We start from the raw sequence: 24,111 nt of genomic DNA on the forward strand, positions 1-24,111 counted from the left end.
CCCAAAAATTCTGTCATAATTTACTCACCCTCAAGTTGTTCTAAACCTATGCGGGTTTCCTTCTTCTGTTGAACACGAAAGAAGATATTTTGAAGAATGTCGGTCGGTAACCAAACTTCCACAGTAGCCTAGTTTATTTTTTTTCCATGCTATGGAAGTCAATGGTGCCCCACAACGGTTTAGTTACAAACATTCTTCAAAATATATTTGTTAATGTTCAGTAGAAGAAAGAAATTCATTCAGGGTTGGAACAACTTGAGGGTGAGTAAATTATGACAGAATTTTCATTTTTAGGTGAACTTTAACGTTCGCATAACCATGATAAAAATAAAAAAAAACTTTTTAAAACGTGTTTTAAAACTTTCCAGAGAACATTCAGAAATAATGTTTTTATAACTTAATGAGAACGTTAGGCAAACGTTCTACAGCCTATGGCATAGCCTATTTTTGTTAGCTGGGACAGATCTTTCTCTTCTCAACACATTTGTCAGTACTGGGGTTTCCACCGCAAGGTATCACGGGCGTTAAAATAAGTAAAGAGAGCTCCATGCAAAGCTCAGAAGCGTCTGCTGAAAAGAAAATCAGGAAAAGAGTATGTGGATTTCGATGTGCACAAGCGTTTTTAATGCCTCTGGTTTAGACCCGCTCTCTTCTCTATGCGCAGCCGCTGATTCCTCTCACTACTGACCGCACTATAGTCCGCATTGTTTGCAGTCGCCTTCCTTCAAGAGTGGGCGGTTATTATCAGGTAAGGATATCAAGAAATTTTCGAAATTATATTTTTCTCACTTAGCTCTATTTCAGACATGTTAAAACAATGACAGCATTTTCTAATCGACAAACATGCACATTATGTGCATTTGGGTCTCGCCTAAATCCTGATGACTTTTTGGCGATTTATTTAAAATACAGAAAAATCCTGCATGACAAAAATGCAATGATATCTTTTGATTTTACATGGATGAGATGGCAATTGAGCTATATTACCGCCGGTAAAGTCTGTACGAATGTGTTCTGCCCACAGTCATCCGTAACCATAGGCTATATACAATTATATCGACATGATGGCTGAACAATGGTTTGCTGTAAAAATGTGAATTTATGTAAGAAATTAGATCGATGGATGCGTATCCTGTATGACTGTAAGAACCTACATGCATTTTGTATTCTATAAGATAAGCGTAAGGTGTGTCATCTCGATGCGGGTTTGCTTCTGTTTTACGTTGTGAGATGCAGGTGCTTTCACTCGAAGCAGCTCTAATGGTAATAAAGACATGATCCGCGAGCGCTTCGACTCCTATTGCGCAGCAAGGCAGCAGTCAATTTTCCATCGTGCATTTTAGAGAATTAAATTAATACTACTATACCATCGTTCCCCCCTCCTCCCCCTCAATGGGAGTAGGCTATATGACCAGGCACTTGCTTTCAGGCGTCTCCAAATAAGTGTTTTCTGTATGATTTCTGCTGATATGACCTAGACTTATCGCATAAATATATTTAATCATTCTGCTTGTTTGCAGGTGGAGTTTTAAAATAATTTCCTCTGCTTCTATTTTATGTTTGAGAATGATAATTTAAGTATTTTCCTTACAGTAACACTCAATGTGCACAGAAGGCGTGGATTATTGCAGTCAAATGACTATACAAAAATATACTGCTGTAGTTTGATGAGATAATTTGACTGCTATTAATTATACATGCAAGTTATCTTTAGTAATGTACTTACCTATTCTCAAAATAAACTTTATGTTGTACATTTCCAGGAAAATTATCAGGAAATAGCATGGTAAATGATTTATAAGATGCATTAATGTGGCATAGAGCAGTGATGTGGAAAGACATGAGGAAAGGGTATTAAATATGTAGGCTATGTTTAGACATGGATTGATTCATTGATTCATTGCATTCAGGGTAGACCAAGTAAAGTTACATTGTTGGCTTTTTAGATTGATTCATTGCGTAGAGGGTAGACCGAGTAAAGTTGTAACATTTTTTGCTTTTTGCTGGAATGCATAATGGTGTCCTGCTATGCTGTATGCTGTCCATATAAGTCCATATAATAATAATCATAATAAAATAAAATGAGCTAAATTAGATATTAAACCAACATGTAGGCTACAATATACAATGTACAATATATTTGCAGGAAAGTGGACTATGCTCTTGAAATTTTCCAAATATAGGGAGAGCATGCTAATGTGAATAGGTTAAAAAATTTTGTGAGAGGTGAAATATAGTGTTGCTGTTATAACTGTTCTCAGTTTGAAAATAATTATTTTTTAAGAACAAAAACTGTGTTTGTAGAGTTTCAATGATATCTAAGTCTAGATTTACTAATCTACATTAGTGCAGATGACCTTATTAAGCCGCACATTTTCCATGTTTTCTTATTCATATCTGAATAGCCCTCTGATAAACTGGGTAATAAATAAAAAAATAAATTTATCCTTATTACACTTTCTTATAAATCCTTATGTTTGTCAAAAGAAATTATTATTTATTTTTTTTACATTGAAAATATGAAAAGTCTGGACTGGGCTTATTAGGTAGGCTACATGTAAAAACTATATGGCATTTTTACCATCCATTACAAAAACATTTTTAATCTTAAACTTTTTATTTTATTTTTTTAGGTTAAAATGTAAATCTACTGTCAACTATTATTTTAATGTTTTACTGGCCACCTTTCAGCTTTTAGCATTTGAAAAGGGACACATTGATTGTTAAAAGCACAAACAAGTTCAAATTCATGAACAAGCTGAATTAGCCTACAGTTCAACATTATTCTTTTTTTTTGATAATGAGAATATTTCTGCACTAGTTTAGATCTATCTATCTATCTATCTATCTATCTATCTATCTATCTATCTATCTATCTATCTATCTATCTATCTATCTATCTATCTATCTATCTATCTATCTATCTAATCTCAGAAATTAGTGAATTATTTTGGTACACATTTGAGTTACAGCCCAAAACGCATTTGCCTTTGTTGTAGTGCCCTCTATTGGTCGTGTGGGATGAGTCTTTGCACCTGAGTATCCAGTAGCACCATCATCCCACCAAGTTTCAAGCCTCTAGCTCTTCTTAAAATTGTCAGTGAGGCTCCGCACCTCTGCACATTTTGTAATTCTCCCACATCTAGCACATCTGATTCAACTCATCAGCAGAGACTTCAAGACCTGAGCTGCATTCCGATTCACCTGCGCAGTGTTCACTGCTCCCTACTCACTGCGCAGGCGATATCTGCTGTGATTCTCTTCACTTGACAAAATGTGTTCATTCAAAAACCCTGCAATGTCATCACACAGATGAAATTTGAGTCTGCATACAGTATTAGAGTTTGAGTTAAGATTACATAAATATAAAGTAAATATAATTCTTCTGTAAATAAAATGTTTAAAAATATTTTAAAATCTGTTTTTAAAGAACAATTTCAATATTTTAATTAGCTGTGTGTGTTTTGCATTGGTAATTAGATTTTGGTGTGTTTGTTTATTCTGTGGTTTTATGTACCTCTTTGTGATTTTTTGTTTTTTGCTTGTGGTTTTGGCCAGGACTCCCTGGTTGAAAAGATACAGTATCTCAACAGGACCTTCCTGGTTAAATAAATAAATAAATGCAAATAAATGACCATGCTTACACATGCTTACACAGACACACACACACACACACACACACACACACACACACACACACACACACACACACACACACACATCCATGTGCCTTATTTAAATATTTATTATAAATTGATTGAGTAGCCTATAATGTGTCATATTTGAGAGCCCTAAACTGAATTAGGGTTTCTCGTGATGTTACTATGAAAATAAATGTGACAGGCATGGTGAATGACGTATGTACTGTATGCAATTTTCCACAAAAAAATAAAAACAAAAAACATCCCAACAGCTCTAAAATATAAATCATTATTATAGGTTTATTAAGGTGTGCTTGGGTAAAGTGGAGACAAGATGGATTTTTGCACTCATTTAAATTGCAAACAATTCCCAATTAAAACTGCTGAGTTGCCCATTTATTTTTTTACAGTACTTTTTGATTATTTCATTATCTTCATCACTGTCTTTGTGTCACAGTTTCCAGTGATTTCACAATGACAGATGCTGTGATGGGCACAAAGGGTGTCCACGTGAAGTCTGGGCCTCTTGGCGCTGAGCTGACTGATGAAGAGAAGGAGATCATCAACAGCGTAATTGTCCGGGCAGAAAAGATGGAGGCAATGGAGCAAGAGAGGATTGGGTAAGAAAGAGTTCAATGATGAACAGCAAAACATTGTTGTCACTGCCACCTTGTGAATTATACATTAAGGTTCAACATGGCTTTCGGTTGAATATTTTCAATGTGAACAGTTTAGTGTTTATCATGTGTGGACAGCCTGAGAAAAATCTAAAGTGTGATAGATTTAATATATGATGTGAGATTACATGCTGCACCCTCCACTAATATTGGCATCAAAACAGGCTGTGAAAATGTCTTTGCAGTTTATTCTGTTGGTCTTTCATTCACAAAACATCTAAACTTTAATTTTTATACACTTGAAGAGATTAAATTTGGAGGACTTTCAATGTTGTCTATAGGAAGTACTACATTATATGAAGTATTACTTATTAAGTATAGAGAAGACAAAGGGAGGCAGTACCAATAAGTGTGGCATATATATAGCTTTAAATAAAGGTTTGATTATTGTACATACTCAAAATGATAGATACAGCATGTTACAGTACAGATACAGTATGTTATATTTATATGTTAACATACTGACCAATACATATGTATGCAGTTGACATGTAAATACTGTTATTTATGATAGACGTCTGGTGAATCGTCTGGACACCATGAAAAAAGCAGTTTGTGGGGATGGAGTGTCACGCTGTCTTTTATGTGGCGAACAGCTGGGTGCAGGAGGTGATAGATCAGTGGTCTGTGAGGACTGTAAAAAGGTGAGAAACTAATCAAAATAATTATTATTTAAATGAAACCTCATATTTAAATCATTTAAATTCTAATGGGATTGTATATATACTGTTTTTATACATGCAAAATCCTAAATAACTTACAGCAAGTATAGCAACACATTTTTGTTAAAGTCACCATTAATTAATTTTTTTTTTTAAATAGAATATTGCAGTATTTATTTTAAATTATCCATCCCTCTTTAATTAAAATAACTTCCCCTCCCATTTGCAATTTCTTCTCTTCTCTTCTCTTCTCTTCTCTTCTCTTCTCTTCTCTTCTCTTCTCTTCTCTTCTCTTCTCTTCTCTTCTCTTCTCTTCTCTTCTCTTCTCTGATGACGTGTTTACTAACGCAAGTGCGGGACAACCTGTCACTCACATGAGATCGACCAATAGCAAACTACAACCATCCAACTATCCAGTCAATTCACATTTTTGATGTACAAAATCAAGTCCCGCCGTTCATTCTTTCTTATTCGAGAAGCCGTTTCACTCGGACTTTGTCACAATAGGGAAGAATTAGTCTTTCGAAATTTCTTTTTCATGCCAACTTTAATGCAATACAGGAGGATTCTAAAACATTAAATAACATTTTGAATAGTTAGAACTGCAGAAGTTTTATTCTTCTAGTTCTAAACAGTTGTTAACTGTTTTAATGAAATGCATGTTACTTCTAGTCTGTTTTTATAAAACTATGTCCTGTTATTCCCATCAGAACATGTGCACCAAGTGTGGAGTGCAGACTAACACTCGGCCACGGTCTGTATGGCTCTGCAAGATCTGCGGTGAACAAAGAGAGGTGAGGGAAATAACAATATCATAAGGAAGTAATCTAAAGTACAACTGTCTGTAAATGTTGCTTGCATATTTTTCCATTAAAGGTATGGAAACGATCTGGAGCCTGGTTCTTCAAAGGTCTCCCTAAGCAGTTCTTACCCTCACCTATGCCCGTTTCCAGACCTAAAGATCCCAGTCCTCGGCAGACCCCCGCAACACCTCCAGTTACTAAGAAATCTCAAGCACCGGTCACAGGTGAGGTGGACAAGCTGAGATTTCTGTATCAACAAAATCCATCTTTGCAGTGGCCTTTAGATTTATTTACACAGACTTTTAATGCAGCTGAGAGGTGATATGAATAAATTTACACTCCTGTTACAATTGCATAACTAATGTTATAAGGTTAATATTTTAATTTCAATATTTTGGATATAGAAATATGAAATGATGTGAAAAATGAAATTTTTAAATATGAAATATGAATAAATACTTTTAAATATGAAACTAAAATCGCCAGGCGGCAAGTCACTGTCTCAATGAGTGAGTCATTGATTCAGTTGATTCATTAAAACAACTGATTATTTCAGGAGTGAAGCAAGTGACTGTGTTTATGAGTGGGTCACTTAATCATTGACTCGCTCAGTTCATTCAAAAATGCTGATTCATTCAGTAATAAAACACAGCTGTTGCTCGGAGATGCGCAACAGAGACTTTGTTTAGAACTACACTGTATGGACAAAAGTATTGGGACACCTGACCATTACACCAAAACATTTTGGGAATACAGACACTCAACATGTTATTACAAGATATTTTTGAGATGTCTATGATACAGCAGGCCAATAAGATTTTATTGGACCCTTCACATGTGTTGATGAACTCTGGTAGGAGATAGGGTCCCCTTATGATTAATAAACGTGATTAATAAACAACTCCAGTGATACAAGTGCATGTATTGTTGGCAGATTAGAGGTAATATAAAGATAGGAGTTGCATGCTTTTTTTTTATTTTATTTTTTATTTTATTTTATTTTAGGGAAGAGTGTTTTATGTGGAATGGATATTAATGTTTGAATGATGTATATTTTTGGGTTGATGTTGCAGTGTCACAATCCACACACGGGAAACAGGGGTTAGATCCAAAAGCAGCTTTATTTGGGTAATCCGTAAATCATAATCCAGAAACAGGCAAAAGGTCGATATCCATGTAAGCAGTCCAAAACAAGAACAAACAAATAAACAAAGCAATACAAACTCTGGGAAGCGGGTGACATAATACAAGGACTCCAGAACAATCACAGAAACAGACAGGGATTTATACACACAGAAACTAACAATCATGATGGGGAACAGCTGGGTGCAATGAACAGTGATGAGTGCAGACAAGGATTGTGGGGAATGCAGTTCCTAATGTGATTGACACCGTGGGGAAGAGGACCTCTAGTGAAAACACACCCAGAGAAAACACAAACCAGACACTGTGACATAACCCCCCCTCTACGGAGCGGCTACCAGACCAGGAGTCCAGGAGGGAGGTGGAATGGTGGAGGATCAGGGGGAGGGATGGGGGGCCAGGTCCATGAAGGGGAACATGAATAGGGGGTGACGGCTTAGCCGGCGGCCAGGGCGAAGCAGACGACCCATCGGGCGGCCAGGGCGAAGCAGATGATCCATCGGGCAGCCAGGGCGGAGATCCTCCCTCAGGCGGCCAGGACAGAGCAGACAGTCCACCGGGCGGCCAGGGCGGAGACGACCCTTCGGGCGGCCAGGCCGGAGCAGACAGTCCATTGGGCGGCCAGGGCGGAGACTTTCCCTCAGGCTGCCAGGGCGGAGACTTTCCCTCAGGCGGCCAGGGCGGAGCAGACAGTCCATCGGGCGGCCAGGGCGGACACGACCCCTCGGGCGGCCACAGAACAGGAACAGGCACCCGCTCAGGAACAGGCACCGGCTCAGGAACAGGCACAGACACCGGCTCAGGAACAGGCACGTGCTCAGGAACAGGCACCTGCTCAGGAACAGACACAAGCTCGTCGGTGGCCATCTTGTCCGGAGACACAGGCTCGGCCATCTTGTCCGGAGACACAGGCATGGCAGACGTGACGTGAACAGTCTCTGGATCGGCAGACGTGACGTGAACAGTCTCTGGATTGGCAGACGTGACGTGAACAGTCTCTGGATCGGCAGACGTGACGTGAACAGTCTCTGGATCGGCAGACGTGCTGTGTCTCCTCCACGCATGCAGTACCGCCACTGCATAAAAGAGGAAGACAGCCTTCTTTGCCGTGGCAGGACTGATGGTGGGTATCTCCGGGACGATCTCTGGGATGACAGCGTGCTGCACGAGGACGACCTCCGAGATGACAGTGTGCTGCACGGGGACGACCTCCGGGATGACAGCGGCTTGCACGAGGACGATCTCCGGGACGACGGCGGGCTGCACAGGGACGATTTCCGGGACGTTAGGGAGACGGGAAGTCTTCCTCCTCCTCCTCTTACGATGGTCGGATTGTGGTATCGAATCCGTCGTCTCAGGAGGCGTTAACACCTCTGGAACTGGCATGGCGACCATTTTGTCCCGAGACACCGGTGCAGGGTCAGCCATTCCGTCATGAGACACAGGTACGATTGGTGTGTCCCACTGGCTCCGATGCTGAAAGTAGCTGGTAAATCCCCAAAAATCCAGGATCTCCAGCCCCTTTATCTCCCACCCAGGCAATGGGTTATCCAGACAGACATTGAAGAATTCCTTTAATGCCGTGTCGTTGTACCCCAACCCTCTAGAGAGGGTCCAAAACATTTGGGCCAGACATCCCACCGGCTGGCCCTGCTGGCGTAGGTCCATTAAGTTTTGGACCCGTCCCCTCCTCTCATTCTCCGTCTTGGGGGGAAGGATACGAAACCCCATACTGCTGGATCTATACTATGCTGGAGTCCTTCTGTCACGATCCACACACGGGAAACAGGGGTTAGATCCAAAAGCAGCTTTATTTGGGTAATCCGTAAATCATAATCCAGAAACAGGCAAAAGGTCGATATCCATGTAAGCAGTCCAAAACAAGAACAAACAAATAAACAAAGCAATACAAACTCTGGGAAGCGGGTGACATAATACAAGGACTCCAGAACAATCACAGAAACAGACAGGGATTTATACACACAGAAACTAACAATCATGATGGGGAACAGCTGGGTGCAATGAACAGTGATGAGTGCAGACAAGGATTGTGGGGAATGCAGTTCCTAATGTGAATGACACCGTGGGGAAGAGGACCTCTAGTGGACACCCAGAGAAAACACAAACCAGACACTGTGACATGCAGCAGTTGTTTCAAATTTCTCCTATGGGAGACAATAAACAGTACCTTGACCTTGAAAAGGGACAGTAATGACATTGCATTCTAAATACATACAGTAGACATTAATATGGAGTTGGTCCCCCCTTTACAGCTATAGCTTCCACTCTTCTTGGAAGGCTTTCCACAAGATTTGGGAGCGTTTCTGTGGGAATTTTTGCCCATTCATCCAGTAGAGCATTTGTGAGGTCAGGAACTGATGTTGGATGAGAAAGCCTGGCAATCTCCATTCCAGTCCCTTCCAGGGGTCTGTGCGAGCCAGTCAATTTCCTCCACACCTAACTAATCCAACCATGTCTTTATGGACCTTGCCTTGTGCACTGGGGCACAGTCATGCTGGAATAGAAAAATGCCTTTCCCAAACTGTTCCAACAAATTTGGAAGCATAGTGTTGTCCAAAATGTCTTGGTATGCCGACGCTTTCCTTTCACTGGAAGTAAGGGACCTAATCCAACCCCTGAAAAACAGTGCTGCACCATTGTCCCTCCACCACCAAACATTACAGTTGGCACAATGCAGTCAGGTAGGTAACATTCTCCTGGCATCCTCCAAACTCAGACTCACCCATCAGAGTGCTTCAGAGACCAGTGGTGGCATCCTTTACACCACTCCATCCAAGCTTGGCATTGTAATTGGGGACATGAGGCTTGCATACAGTTGCTTGGCCATGGAAACCCATTCCATAAAGCTCCCGCCGCACAGTTTTTGTGCTGATAATAATGCCAGTGGCTCAGATATGGAATCAGCAGAGAGTTGGCATCTTTTACACACCATGTGCTGCAGCACTCGTTGACCCTGCTCACTAACTTTTGGTCTTTCACTTCTTGGCTGAGTTGCTGCTGTTCCTAAATGCCTTCACTTTCCAAAAATACCACTTACAGTTGACCGATGAATATCTAGCAGGGATGAAATTTCATAAACTGACTTATTGCTAAGGTGGCATCCTGTCACAGTACCACACTTGAATCCACTGAGCACTTCAGAACAAACCTTTTTTTCACAAATGTTTGTAGATGCAGACTGCAAGGCCAGGTGCTTGATTTTATACATCTGTGGCAATGGGTCTGATTGAAACACCTGAATTCAAGAATTTCAAGAAAAAGTTGTGTCCCAGTACTTTTGTCCATAGGCTATAGTGTATTTTCATTGGCGAAATAAAGCAAAAAAGATTGAAATGTCTAAAATGTAAATCACTTAACTTGTGTTTGTTGTATAAATGTTGTTCTATAAAACAATTGTTCTGATATTTGGGAAAATAGCAATAGTTTTGCTCATGTGACATGTAATGTAATATTTTCAGTTAATTTACCGACAACAGCAGCTCATGTTAACCTGTTTCACAAACATAATTACAAAAAAACCTGAACTGATCTCTGAACTTTTTCCACGCTTGATCTGTTGACTGAAGTCATGAAAAAAAACAGCCAATTGTATTGTACTCATATTCATGAGGTTCAATCAGGTCACTTCCATCGGTGCACCTAAAAAATTTTTTCACAGTCGCACACAGTCATTTTCAGTCTCAAATGTGACTGAAATGGTCGCAATGTAGAGCACTGAAATGTGACTTGACTTTGAAATGTTACTGTGTGATATAAATGCAGCTACATCAGTGCTTCTCAGATGTATACTGCTGAATGTGTATATTTGTTGTATATGCTCCAGAACCAACAACGGATCCACCAATCACCCAAAAACCACCCGTGGCTCCAAAACCTGCTTATCTTAAAAGTCAGAGTTACTCAGAAGCAGATGGAGAGGCTGCAAGCCCCCAAACTACTCCAGTGATGATGAAAAAGACTGTGAATGTCCATGCTGCCAGACCAAACTCATCCAGCACATTCCAGCCAGGTAAGAACAAACATTGACTTTAACCCCCTTAGCTGTTCTAAATTCACTCAAATCATGGCTTCACTGTGCTTACCTGACAAGGTTTCATAAAATAAATACACAGACACAAAAATGTAATGCTATAAAAAATATCATTCTTCCGCCAAGCAATGTAGTTCTTCTGATGCGGAATGGTTGCCAAGCAACACACAGTTGCAATGGCACAGTAATACTGATGTAATGCAGTCGGTCACAGGTGTATGTTTGTAGAGAAATTTACAACGCCTTCGAATGCGGCTCAAACAATCATAATCAAGGACATATTTAAGTGTGTTAAGAAACAGTCATGAAAGTGTTCTCTCTTTAAGTTAATTATAAATGGCCTTTTATTTCATTACATTTTCATTACAAAAAAATATACTTTTGGGATTTGAAGTACAATACAATGCACATTCAATACATTTAAACACACGTCTTTTTCACAAGGGTAGCAACATGTTAAACAAGAAATAGTCTTTAAACACCTACTCAAGGAGTATTTATTAATATGCTTGAAATAATCTAAAGAGAATTTTATCCCTACCAGTTGCTCAGGAAGCAGAGAGAGGAGCCTACCAAACCATTAGCAATGCATCTAATGTTCAGGAAAGAGCTCATCCTGCAGAGAGGGAGGAGCAAAAGTCTGCTGTCATCCCTCGACCCGGCCAGCATCAGGCGGCTCCCTCAGTGGACGACGAGGAAGAGGCCAACAGCTATGACTCAGATGAAGCAAGTAAGCAGATTTTCACTGACTTCTTGTTCTTCCTGGTCTCTGTCTGGAAGAAACATATTTTAAAATTATGATACATCAAATCATTGTGAGACTGTTGCTGTCCATTTTCTCATTTTTGGTGGAAAGAGGCCTTTGTGGGATTTTGTTATAGGAAGTTAATAATAATCACCTGTTGGATTTATTATATCCTCACATTAATCACTAAGTGTGTGTAGCACCAAAAATAATTAAGTAACTAATAATCAGAATGTGTCGATCTATGTCTAACTTTAATTTTAAGTTGTGTCGTTGGTATAAAATTCAGTGGAAGTCAATTGAGAAAATGTTGCTGCACTTTTATGTGCTTGAAATGATTTTTAACAAGACTTCTGTTGGATCTGTTGGATTTGCCAAAACAGCTTGTCTTTACACCATTAGATGTCGCTGTTGCATTAAAATTTAAATATTATGTGCGTGTGTGTGTGTGTGTGTGTGTTCATGTTTTTCTGTCCCGGTGGGGACTTCAACCTGATTACACACACACTCACAGGGACTCGTGTCACCATGTCTCCATAACCTGAATACACACAGGCTCACAGGGACTCGTGCCACCATGTCTCCATAAGGAAACAAGCTTATAAATCATTCAGAATGAGATTTTTGGAAAATGTAAAAGTGCAGAAAGTTTTGTGTGATGGGTAGGTTTAGGGGTAGGGTTAGTGTAAGGGGATAGAATATACAGTTTGTACAGTATAAAAACCATTACGTCTATGGAGGGTCCCCACAGCGCGCACATTTCAATCAAATGAAATGCAACAGGAAAAAGGCAACACAATTATTTATGGCATACACTTAAATGTTGACCTGTGAGATTTTCCTCATGCATTCAAACCTAATGAAATGCTTATGTCTAATGCAATATATTTTGTTTGTTTCAGCAACTCTGGGAGCTCTGGAGTTCACTTTACTATATGACCAAGGGAACAGCAGCCTCCATTGCAACATTATTAAAGCAAAGGTATCTTCAGTATTTTCACATATTAATATTAAAAGTCAAATTATTGCACACAAACAAAAAGAACTATAAAATTCATGTGGGTTAATTATGTTGTAATATTATTGTGATTATGTTATCATCATGCAGCAGTAATTCCGGACCTTGAATCTGATTGCCTGAGCAGTATTGTGCTGATATATAGTCTTGTACTGGGGCTTTTCACTGTTTGCTTCTTATGTATTTACGAGTCTAAACTTCTTAGACAAGAATGACAATCTTGATCAGAATTTGAAATGTTGTATCAGTAATATTGCACTGTGCTTGATTTTTTATTTGTTTTAATATTTTTTGTAGGGTTTAAAGCCAATGGATTCAAATGGACTGGCAGATCCATATATTAAGCTTCATCTACTGCCAGGTGCAAGTAAGGTGAGATGGTGGGCTTTTTAATGTGCTGCTTGTAGCCCTTTACCTTTGCAATTGGTATTCTCAAATATTAATCATTTTGAACAATGTCTGTATTGTTTATTAAAGTAATAGAAGAGTACTTGTATTACTAAAGTTACAGAATTTGTCTGGTGTTCATTATTCAAATTATATTTAAAACATTCTAATACTATAGAGGCCAGTCTCACCAAGCAGGTTTAAGAAGCTACCTGGTTAAGTTTGATTGTAGTTGGACCAGTCGTTTTTTGGTAATTTTTTTATTATTATTGCTGGTCTATTATTGTGTTCATTTTCAAGTTAAATGTTGAGAACAACATGCTAGTCTACAAACCTATAATGCATTAACCATGAGCAATTATATTTGAACAATAATATTAAACTTAATATTTAAATTAATATAAATATAAAGAATAATACAAATAAGGGTAACACATTATTCAAAGTCCACTTTCGACATTCTATTAACTATAAGTAGGCCTATCTTTGCAATTGCAACCACATATCAACTACCAGTCTTTAGAGTATTAGTAGACTGTCTGCGTAATATATCTGCTAAAGATTTATTTTGATGCTCAACAGACATTCTACTGACTATAAGTAACTATAAAAGTACTATACATGTTAACTTCTACTAACCCTAACCCTAATCTAACAGTCTACTAATAGTCTAATGAGAGTTATTTGACGTGTAGTTGCAAATTAATGAGTTAGTTGACATGTAGTTGCAAATTAATGAGTTAGTTGACATGTGGTTGCAAAATTCCTATAGTTCGTATAATTGTCACAATCTCAGTCACCAGACCAGTCACTTCACACTACATTTCCCATAACCCCTTCTGGCTCACACCTGCACACACTTCACATCATCCACACCTGCCATCATTCACCCTCATCAGCTCCACTCCATATAAGCCTGCTTCACACACATCAGCATCTGGTCTCATAGTTCATCACTGAACTTCTATCTGAATACCTACCTGTGCATCAAACTGTCCCATCATTTGTCCTCTGTGTGTCATTGTCTGCCAGTCTTCAGTCCTCCAGCCAATTCTCTTCACTACCTGCAAAAGATAAGACTTATCATTTATATACCAGTATCACCATCATGATCTGAAATCCAGAGACTCACCTGCTAAATTCCTTTGTGTCATACAATAAACTCTGTTCATATTTTGCCTGTGTTTGCAATCTTCTGTTCTGTGACAATAATGTCATAAATGGACTATTGAAATAAAGTGTAACCTAAATAGGCTTTATAGCTGTTATTGTCTCTAAAAATTATTGGCAGTGATATAAATTTTGCTTTGCAAAGTTTGCGGCTTCAGTTGTTGTGGTGCTGATTCACATTGTTTCTAGATTATTGTGCAGAGTGATGAGATTGATTTGAAAAAATTGCAAAAATCTTCATTGGCCAACACAACCCAAATTTCACTGTTTTTTGGCCCTGCCACAAAATGACCAGCTAACATAATTTTACTAATCATATCATCAGCATATAGGAAAGTGTGAACAAGTGCTAGTGAAATCACTCGATAATTCTGATTGAATTATAAGAGCAGACTGATTGCTATAAAAGGAATGAATGAAGTGCTTCCAGTTATGTTGTTCTGTTAGCAATGGTTACCTCTTAAGAAAGACAGTCAGCCATCATCGCTTTGCATCAAAATGGCCTCACATGCAAGGAAATTGCTGCAAAGAATATTGCACCTGTAAAAGAACAATTTACAGGATCATTAAGAACTTCAATGAGAGAATTTCAATTGCAGTGAAGAAGGCTTCAGGATGTCCCAGAGTGTCCAGCAAGGATCAGGACTGTCCCTTCATTAGAATTCAGCTTCAGTATTGTCACTACCAGTGCAGAGCTTGTTCAGTATTGGCAGCAGATGGTTTCGAGTGCTTCTGCATGCACAGTAAGGCTAAGACTTTTGGACAATGGCCAGGTTTCAAGAAGGGCAGCAAAGAAGCTACTTTTCTCCAGGAAAAACATCAAGGATGGACTGAAATCCTGCAGGGAGTGCAAGGATTGGACAACAGAAGACTGCTGCAAAGTTCTTTTCTCTGATGAAGCTACCTTCTAACTGTTTGGTACATCTTCAAAATCAATTGTCCAGAGAAGTAAAGGTGAATGCTACGTGTCATGCCAACAGTGAAGCATCCTGAGACCATCCATGTGTGGGGTTGCTTTTTAAGGGAGTGGGCTCTCACAATTCTTCCCAAAAACTCTGAAAGGAATAAAGAATTGTATCAAAACGTCCTACGAGTGCAACTTCTCCCATTGATCCAGGAGCAATTTGGTGATGATCCCTGCATTTTCCAACATGATGGAGCAAGGAAAGTGTGATAATGAAGTGACTTAGAGATCATTACATTGAAATCTTGGATCTGTGGCCAGGCAATTCCCCCAATCATGATCTCATAGAGAACCTGTGGTCAATCCTCAAAAGGCATGTGGACGAGCAGAAGTCCACAAATTGTGATCAACTCTGAGCACTAAGGAAAGAATGGATCGGCATCAGTCAGGATTTGGCCCAGAAGCTGATATCCAGCATGCAAGAGCAAATTGAAGAGGTTATGTAGAAGAAGGGTCAACACTCTATTGACTCTTTGCAAATATTGAATGTTTTTAACAAAAAAGCCATTAAAACTTATGAAATGCTTATTATTGTTTTCAAGTATACCAAATAATAATCTACAAATACTGAAGCTGCAAACATTGCAAAACATTTTTGTCACTGCCAATACTTTTGGCCATGGCTATAGAATTAATCTACAAAGAGTTTTTTAAGCATTTCAAATGACTGAGCTTATGTTTTCTCTTAAACTCGATGTACTGCACGTTATGCTAATTATAAACTAAATAACCTCACTTCCATTGGTACTAGCATAAATCTCTACATCTCCAGCAAAGAAAGGACTCTTCATGTTTCACATGATTGACTGTTCGCTGTTAACACTACATTCATGTGTACACTCTACAGGGTAACTTTATTGCATGTACAGTGGTGTTTTGAGATCACTGATCCCGTTTGGTTTTGTCAACTCAGAACCACTAGCTTCATGAGAAAGGCCTCAATTATGCAAGTTATACTTAGTACTGGTCAAGCAATGATGGTTAAACAGAGCATCTTTGTTGTCAATGCAGTCAACTAAATTACGTACCAAGACCCTACGCAACACTCGCAACCCAAACTGGAATGAGACGCTGGTGTACCACGGGCTGACAGATGACGATATGCAGCGCAAGACCCTCAGGTTTAAGTCTACTTTGTTACAGTCACACACAGTGCTCTTTTACAGTTGCCATAGTTCTGCCATGTTGGCCACATTCAAAATAAATTGACATATTTTCTAATTGCGTGGAAGATGTGGAAAGATTTAGCTCAAATAGTAGAGCATAGCGCTAACAACACCAAGGTCATGGGTTTGATTCCCAGGGAAAGCAAGAAGTGATAAAATGTGAAACTTAAATGCAATGCACATCACTTACAGTAAATTAATTTGATGATGTAACAGTTTTTTCTTTTTTTTACTCTAAGACAACATCAAATATCATTACTAAATATGTATACCAGTTATAGATATTTTTAATTCGCTTTTATTTATTATTTGTTTTTTGTTTTTGTATTTTTTTTATATTTCAATCTAGCTTTAATTTATTTTGATTTCAATTTTCGGTTTAGTAATTTTAGTTCTTCACCAGTTGCCACTGCAACATTACAAATTTGTTGTTTAAGTTTTTCATCTTATATTTATATTTTATTTTATTGCAACTTTATTTAAATGGCTAAAAACTATTTTTAATAGTTTTAGTTAACCATAACAACACTGCCAGTTAATTAGCTAATCATAGACTATAAAAGTATTTTGTTCTTGTGTTTTGAAAGTGATGTTTTATTTTTATTTTTATGTATTGGACATTCAGTAATCATGGATACATGTTTAACTATTTAAGGGATTTTACTTATGTCTATGCAGAATATCTGTCTGTGATGAAGACAAGTTCGGCCACAATGAGTTTATCGGAGAAACCAGAGTTGCACTGAAAAAACTCAAGTTCAATCAGAAGAAAAACTTTAATGTGTGTCTAGAGAGGGTTGTCCAAGTGAGTGCTTCATACTTCATACTCATATACCTGTAACAGACATGCTTATTATTGACAACCATTGATGAATTAGCTGAATATATATTACTTTTAAATACGTAATGAATTTTTTTTTTGCCTCTCTTTGCATAGACAAAAAGAACATCAACTGCAGGTGGTGCACGAGGAATCGCCCTCTATGAGGATGAGGTAAATATTTATACTCATATTTATAGAGGTATATTAAATTATTGAAAACACCTAACAATGTATTTACATTAAGTGACTCTTCGGTCACTTCTGACCGGAAAATTTTCTGTTTTGAATTTTTTAAAATCACAGCTTAATCGGAATGGTACGAAACTTGGTGACATTTATGGCATTAGGAATGTGAACACACAAAAAAAAGTGAGGGAATGATTCGAGCAGGCTGAGTGGTCGTAAAAAAAATAGTCCCTTTTGTGCTCTTCGGTCAAAAATGACCGACCATAGGAAATGAATGGGAAATGGACAAAAACACATAAATTCTCTACAAATCGGCCACAATGCAGAAAGAAAAGTGCTCAGCAATGGAGGGGTGAAACTCTAAAACATCAATAGTGAAAAACATAACATAATTAATAATTATAATTATATATAATATAATTATATTATATATAATAATAATAATTATATATACATTTATATATATATATATATATATATATATATATATATATATATATATACACTCACCTAAAGGATTATTAGGAACACCTGTTCAATTTCTCATTAATGCAATTATCTAATCAACCAATCACATGGCAGTTGCTTCAATGCATTTAGGGGTGTGGTCCTGGTCAAGACAATCTCCTGAACTCCAAACTGAATGTCAGAATGGGAAAGAAAGGTGATTTAAGCAATTTTGAGTGTGGCATGGTTGTTGGTGCCAGACGGGCCGGTCTGAATATTTCACAATCTGCTCAGTTACTGGGATTTTCACGCACAACCATTTCTAGGGTTTACAAAGAATGGTGTGAAAAGGGAAAAACATCCAGTATGCGGCAGTCCTGTGGGCGAAAATGCCTTGTTGATGCTAGAGGTCAGAGGAGAATGGGCCGACTGATTCAAGCTGATAGAAGAGCAACTTTGACTGAAATAACCACTCGTTACAACCGAGGTATGCAGCAAAGAATTTGTGAAGCCACAACACGCACAACCTTGAGGCGGATGGGCTACAACAGCAGAAGACCCCACCGGGTACCACTCATCTCCACTACAAATAGGAAAAAGAGGCTACAATTTGCACGAGCTCACCAAAATTGGACAGTTGAAGACTGGAAAAATGTTGCCTGGTCTGATGAGTCTCGATTTCTGTTGAGACATTCAGATGGTAGAGTCAGAATTTGACGTAAACAGAATGAGAACATGGATCCATCATGCCTTGTTACCACTGTGCAGGCTGGTGGTGGTGGTGTAATGGTGTGGGGGATGTTTTCTTGGCACACTTTAGGCCCCTTAGTGCCAACTGGGCATTGTTTAAATGCCACGGCCTACCTGAGCATTGTTTCTGACCATGTCCATCCCTTTATGACCACCATGTACCCATCCTCTGATGGCTACTTCCAGCAGGATAATGCACCATGTCACATAGCTCGAATCATTTCAAATTGGTTTCTTGAACATGACAATGAGTTCACTGTACTAAAATGGCCCCCACAGTCACCAGATCTCAACCCAATAGAGCATCTTTGGGATGTGGTGGAACGGGAGCTTCGTGCCCTGGATGTGCATCCCACAAATCTCCATCAACTGCAAGATGCTATCCTATCAATATGAGCCAACATTTCTAAAGAATGCTTTCAGCACCTTGTTGAATCAATGCCACGTAGAATTAAGGCAGTTCTGAAGGCGAAAGGGGGTCAAACACAGTATTAGTATGGTGTTCCTAATAATCCTTTAGGTGAGTGTATATATATATATATATATATATATATATATAATGATATAATTATTCAAAATAATAATAATATAAATAATAATAAGCTGTGATAAAGCATTACTGTTTATTTTTGTAATTTTTTTATTGAATTGTAATGTTACCTGTAACTGAATTTCTCTGTATTCAGTTTTGACTGTAGTAGTAATAATGCAAAAACGTGTACACTTCACATCAAAATTTATTTTTATTTTTATTTATTTTCTGACCGGGACGATAACAAGAGCTACAGCCAAATGAGGGTTAAGGTCTACCCTTAATGAGGGTTAAGGTTAAGGTTAACCCTGAGGGTTAAGGTCACATTCAGCTTGCAGTTATACTATTATTATACAGGCTACACTTTAGCATACTTTTAAAAGAGGAACTTATCACACAAATAATATACTTTAAAACAATATACTTGAGTGCAAACTGAATGTAATGTTTTTGGACACTCAATTGCACGTTAGTTACAATTAAATCAAAATATATTATAGTTTAAAATTATATTAAATGCAATTCACTGAAATTTAGAGTGCTTTTTTGACCCAATTAAGTAGGACTTCAGTACATCTTTATATGTAATTACATAATTAGTAGTATTATCTTTGAAATATGGTTAAAGTTACTGCTGATTATACTGACAAGCATGTATGGTAAACTAAAATACACCTTAATGTCATTTCTATTGAAACGTGTATGTCATATATTTGTAATTATTAATTTGTTGTTTAGTATATTTAAAATATATTAACTTTAAATGTAATATCGTATAGCATTCTAGAGTTAAAATTATAATCAAGTACGTTACATATGCTTTCAAAAAAATTAAAATGAACTTTACTGGAAAACTTTTAATTTGAGGTTGGAAAATATACTCTTAGAAGTGGCCTTTTAATTCATTAATATTATATCATCTGCAAGTAAAGCTTTTTAAAAACATGCTTTTGAAATTTACACAAGTACACATTCACTACAATTAAAGGACAACTCCAGTGAAAAATGAACCTAGGGGTAATTAACACATGGTTACTGAGTCGATCGTTCCTTGGGATGCGTTTTCATGAAAATCGAATGTAAAGAGTTTTATCTTTAAAAACAGATTAGCTCATAACACTAGTATATGGGGCACAGAGTAAGTAAAAGTAAATCACTAGTTAATACCACTAACAAGGCTCAAAATAGCCTCACACTAACATGGTAGCATAATGAAGGTCCCTACATGCAAACCGAAGCATTGAGAACTTTGTTAGTGTACAGACAGTTTAATAAGAAGATAGTTTATAAAGACAGTACATTACGCGTTTACAGACAGGATCCATCTTGGAAAACAGTCTCAACTAATCGAGTCACGAACGAGTTAGATTTCACAAATGTAATTCCTATCGACCAGCTCACTTAGCACGGCGTTCGTGACTCGATTCGTTTTCCAAGATGGATCCTGTCTGTAAACGCGTAATGTACTGTCTTTATAAACTATCTTCTTATTAAACTGTATGTACACTTACAAAGTTCTCAATGCTTCGGTTTGCATGTAGGGACCCTCATTATCCTACCGTGTTAGTGTGAGGCTATTTTGAGCCTTGTTAGTGGTATTAACTAGCGATTTACTTTTACTTACTCTGTGCCCCATATACTAGCGTTATAAGCCAAACTGTTTTTAGAGATAAAACTCTTTACATTCGATTATCATGAAAACGCATCCCAGGGAAAGATCGACTCGGTAACCATGTGCTAATTACCCCTAGGTTCATTTTTCACCGGAGTTGTCCTTTAAGTGCAGTTCTTTTTCTCAAGGGTATCATTAACAGAGGTTTGCAGATTTGACCAGATGACACAGAAGCCCAACCCTAGTCTTTTTACACTGATTTTCATTTACTGATTCCATTATTTAGTGCATCCTGTGTATTTGTATGTCAACTGCAAATACCAGCAGTAGCAGAATGAATTAACATCCATGCTATTTGTAGCATGAGGTGTTTCTACAATAACTACATTTACAATGAACACTCCTGTGCTATCATTATCATCCACGCTTCTATTTTTGTACCTGTGTAGACTGGGAAGGATGGCACTGAGCTGGAAGAGAGAGGACGTATCCTGATTTCCCTAATGTACAACACCCAGCTGAGTCGTCTCATTGTAGGTGTTGTACGCTGTGTTCACTTAGCAGCAATGGATGCAAATGGCTACTCTGATCCCTTTGTCAAAATGTAAGTCTTTCTCTGCTCAATGTTTGTATACATGATACAGTATTTATTATATGCTTAGGAAACACTTGTATAAGTTAAGGCATTACACAACATTAAAATATATCATTCATATTAAATCTGTTCTAAAAATTAAACCAATAAATTTTGAATTATGTGCATATTTATATGAATAGATGTCTAAAACCTGATATGGGGAAGAAAGCGAAGAACAAGACGCAGATCAAGAAGAAGACACTCAACCCAGAGTTTAATGAGGTATGTTGTCCACTTGTAATGCATTTATGCACATAGTTCTTTATTAATGAATCAAATAGTTGTTTATTTCTAGGTGTCTATACTCTGGATCAGAGTACAGTGATCCAGAGAAATGCAGACACAAATACAAAAGTTTCACCAGGTTATTCATACCCAACTACTAATTATTTAAAGGGTAAGTTCACCCAAAAATTTAAATTCTGTCAGTAATTACTCACCCTCATGTTGTCCCAACCCCGTAAGACTTTCGTTCATCTTCGGAACACAAATTATATGTTTGATAAAATCTGAGAGCTGTCTCACTCCTCCATAGGCTTCTATGTTATTGAAAGTTGCCGGCCCAGAAAGTTAGTAAAGACAATGTTTAAAATAGTCCAAGTGACTACAGTGGCTCAACCATAAGTTTATCAAGTGACGAGAATACTTTTTGTGTGCAACCCCCCCCCCCCCCCCCCCCCAGTCGTAAAATAACGACTTTATTCAACTATTCATTTTCTTCTGTGTGGGCTTCTGACGTGAGTTCACGTAGTCTAACAGCGCAACGTCAGAACGTAGGCTTACTATTGGCCAGCATCACACACATGACCAGCGTCGGCCAATAGTGAACCTACGTTCTGACGTAGCGAATACTGACAGAATTTTCATTTCTGGGTGTGAACTAACTATTTAAGTTCAGGAGCAGGAGCCTGTTCACTGTACCTTGCTTAATACATCTGAGATTATGACATATGCCAAGATTTTCTAATTGTGATAATTCATCTGTGGCTTATTTGGGTATTCAAATGCATTTGTGGATTTGATTAAATCTCTGGATTGCGTTGTCTGATATACTGTGCGTTCTTTTGTTAAAATTCCATATGTTCAATAAATTCAACAATTTCAAAATAAAAACAATAAAAATAAAACACTTACAAAGAAAAAATTAAAAATTGTATTTACCGTCATGTGACATTAACCGACATCAGAGAACTGTGAACATGAAAATTTGTTGTTAAATTATTGAAATATTAACTTAAAATCAGGGATGCTTAAATTAAATATTTTATGTTAAAGACGTTCTTTAAAATTGGGAATCCCTGACTTAGGGAAATGTTATTTGGGCTATTTTAATGCTTTTTCTATCTTTATGTGGAAGGCTTTGTTTGGAAAATGCTAATTATATTATTTTGTTTTCTTTCCTTCAGAATGAACTAAATGCAATCTGACAGGAAAAACATAAAAATGTATATACACTGTCAAATTTTAGCACTTTAAAAATATGTGATCAAGTGCGATCAACCGATTGATTAAATATTTTAATCTACTGACAGCACTAGTAATTATATGTTCATGTTTAACATTGGAACATTGCTCGTTCATTAAATAAAGGCAGGATCAGTATTAAATTAATTATTGAAATATTAACATAAAATCTCAGGGTGTCACAAACGGTTGTACAAACGTGAGGGAAAGGATCTGTTTGCAGCAGTGTGTCAATATGTTTATTAAACAAGACTCAAAATACTCAAAAACAGGAGAAGAACAACTGTAATTTCACAATGAGAACTGAGAAAGAACAAAAATAATCACAAGGCTTAAATATACATAACAAACCTGATTGGCAAAACTTACTCAGCAAAATTAATGTAAAAACAATGAGTAACCAACTGAAAACACTAGAAACTGAACTAACCTAGTGAAAACCCACCCCAACATACAAAGAACACAGATCTCCTGTAACGCAGCCATACTTAAAGTAAATATTTTATGTCAATAATTTATTATTTATTTATTTTTCTTCTAATTTTGGCTATTTTAATGCTTTTCTATCATTCAATGAAAGGCTATGTGTGCAAAATGTTAATTACATATTGTTTTGTTCCCTTTCAAAAGCTACTCTCAATGCTGTGCTGATTTAAGCACTTTGGGAAAACTTCTTTGTTTGACCGGTGGTAAACACTTGTGGGAAACATGCCAAGAATTTGGCTTAAATAACCTGATGATGACGTCATCGGAATGCGCACGTCAGAGGCTACAAATAGACGTGAGACAGGTGCGCTTTCAGGTTCCTTTGTCTTCAGAACCACATTGTGTGCAGTGTGTGCTACTCCTTAAACTATCCCTTTTGCTAGGAGTTAGTTTTGTCAGGCAGGAATAAAGTCTTTCTCACTCTCGTTCTCTTTCTCTGCAACGGAAAGAAAAGAGTTGAAAAAAAAAGAGAATCATGTGGCGAGAATCCACAAAGAGATGTGTGCCACCCTGCTCACAGCCCATATCGGAGGATGATCTTTTGTATTGATTGTCTAGGGGAGAAGCACACTATATCAGAGTGTCAGGACTGTGAGTCATTTCCCATCAAAGTGCTCCGCTCCAGACTTGCCTTCTTTAGGGAAGAGCGAGCCTGCGTGTGAGAAGATCATGGGGCTCGCGTGTCGATCTGGCTGAAGAGCAGGAGACGGGTCCTCCCCTTTCTTTTGCTCTTTAACCAGATCGTGA

At 37.8% G+C, this 24,111-nt stretch overlaps 1 protein-coding gene across 1 annotated transcript in view; it reads left to right on the top strand.

Annotated features, from left to right (window-relative positions):
* Window positions 1-558: 558 nt before the first annotated feature.
* The window catches only part of rph3ab (rabphilin 3A homolog (mouse), b), a 32,129-nt gene continuing 8,576 nt past the window's right edge, over window positions 559-24,111 (top strand). The window contains exons 1-14 of the mRNA XM_084108196.1: window positions 559-748; window positions 4,099-4,261; window positions 4,833-4,962; window positions 5,691-5,774; window positions 5,857-6,007; window positions 10,771-10,956; window positions 11,522-11,707; window positions 12,625-12,704; window positions 13,038-13,112; window positions 16,273-16,382; window positions 17,106-17,232; window positions 17,365-17,421; window positions 21,227-21,381; window positions 21,555-21,636. Coding sequence (XP_083964322.1) covers window positions 4,116-4,261; window positions 4,833-4,962; window positions 5,691-5,774; window positions 5,857-6,007; window positions 10,771-10,956; window positions 11,522-11,707; window positions 12,625-12,704; window positions 13,038-13,112; window positions 16,273-16,382; window positions 17,106-17,232; window positions 17,365-17,421; window positions 21,227-21,381; window positions 21,555-21,636 — 1,569 coding nt within the window. The 5' untranslated portion in view covers window positions 559-748; window positions 4,099-4,115. The remainder of the gene's footprint in view (window positions 749-4,098; window positions 4,262-4,832; window positions 4,963-5,690; window positions 5,775-5,856; window positions 6,008-10,770; window positions 10,957-11,521; window positions 11,708-12,624; window positions 12,705-13,037; window positions 13,113-16,272; window positions 16,383-17,105; window positions 17,233-17,364; window positions 17,422-21,226; window positions 21,382-21,554; window positions 21,637-24,111) is intronic.

The sequence above is a fragment of the Abramis brama genome, assembly GCF_963993115.1.
Source record: "Abramis brama genome assembly, chromosome: 3".
Taxonomy (NCBI): Eukaryota; Metazoa; Chordata; class Actinopteri; order Cypriniformes; family Leuciscidae; genus Abramis; species Abramis brama.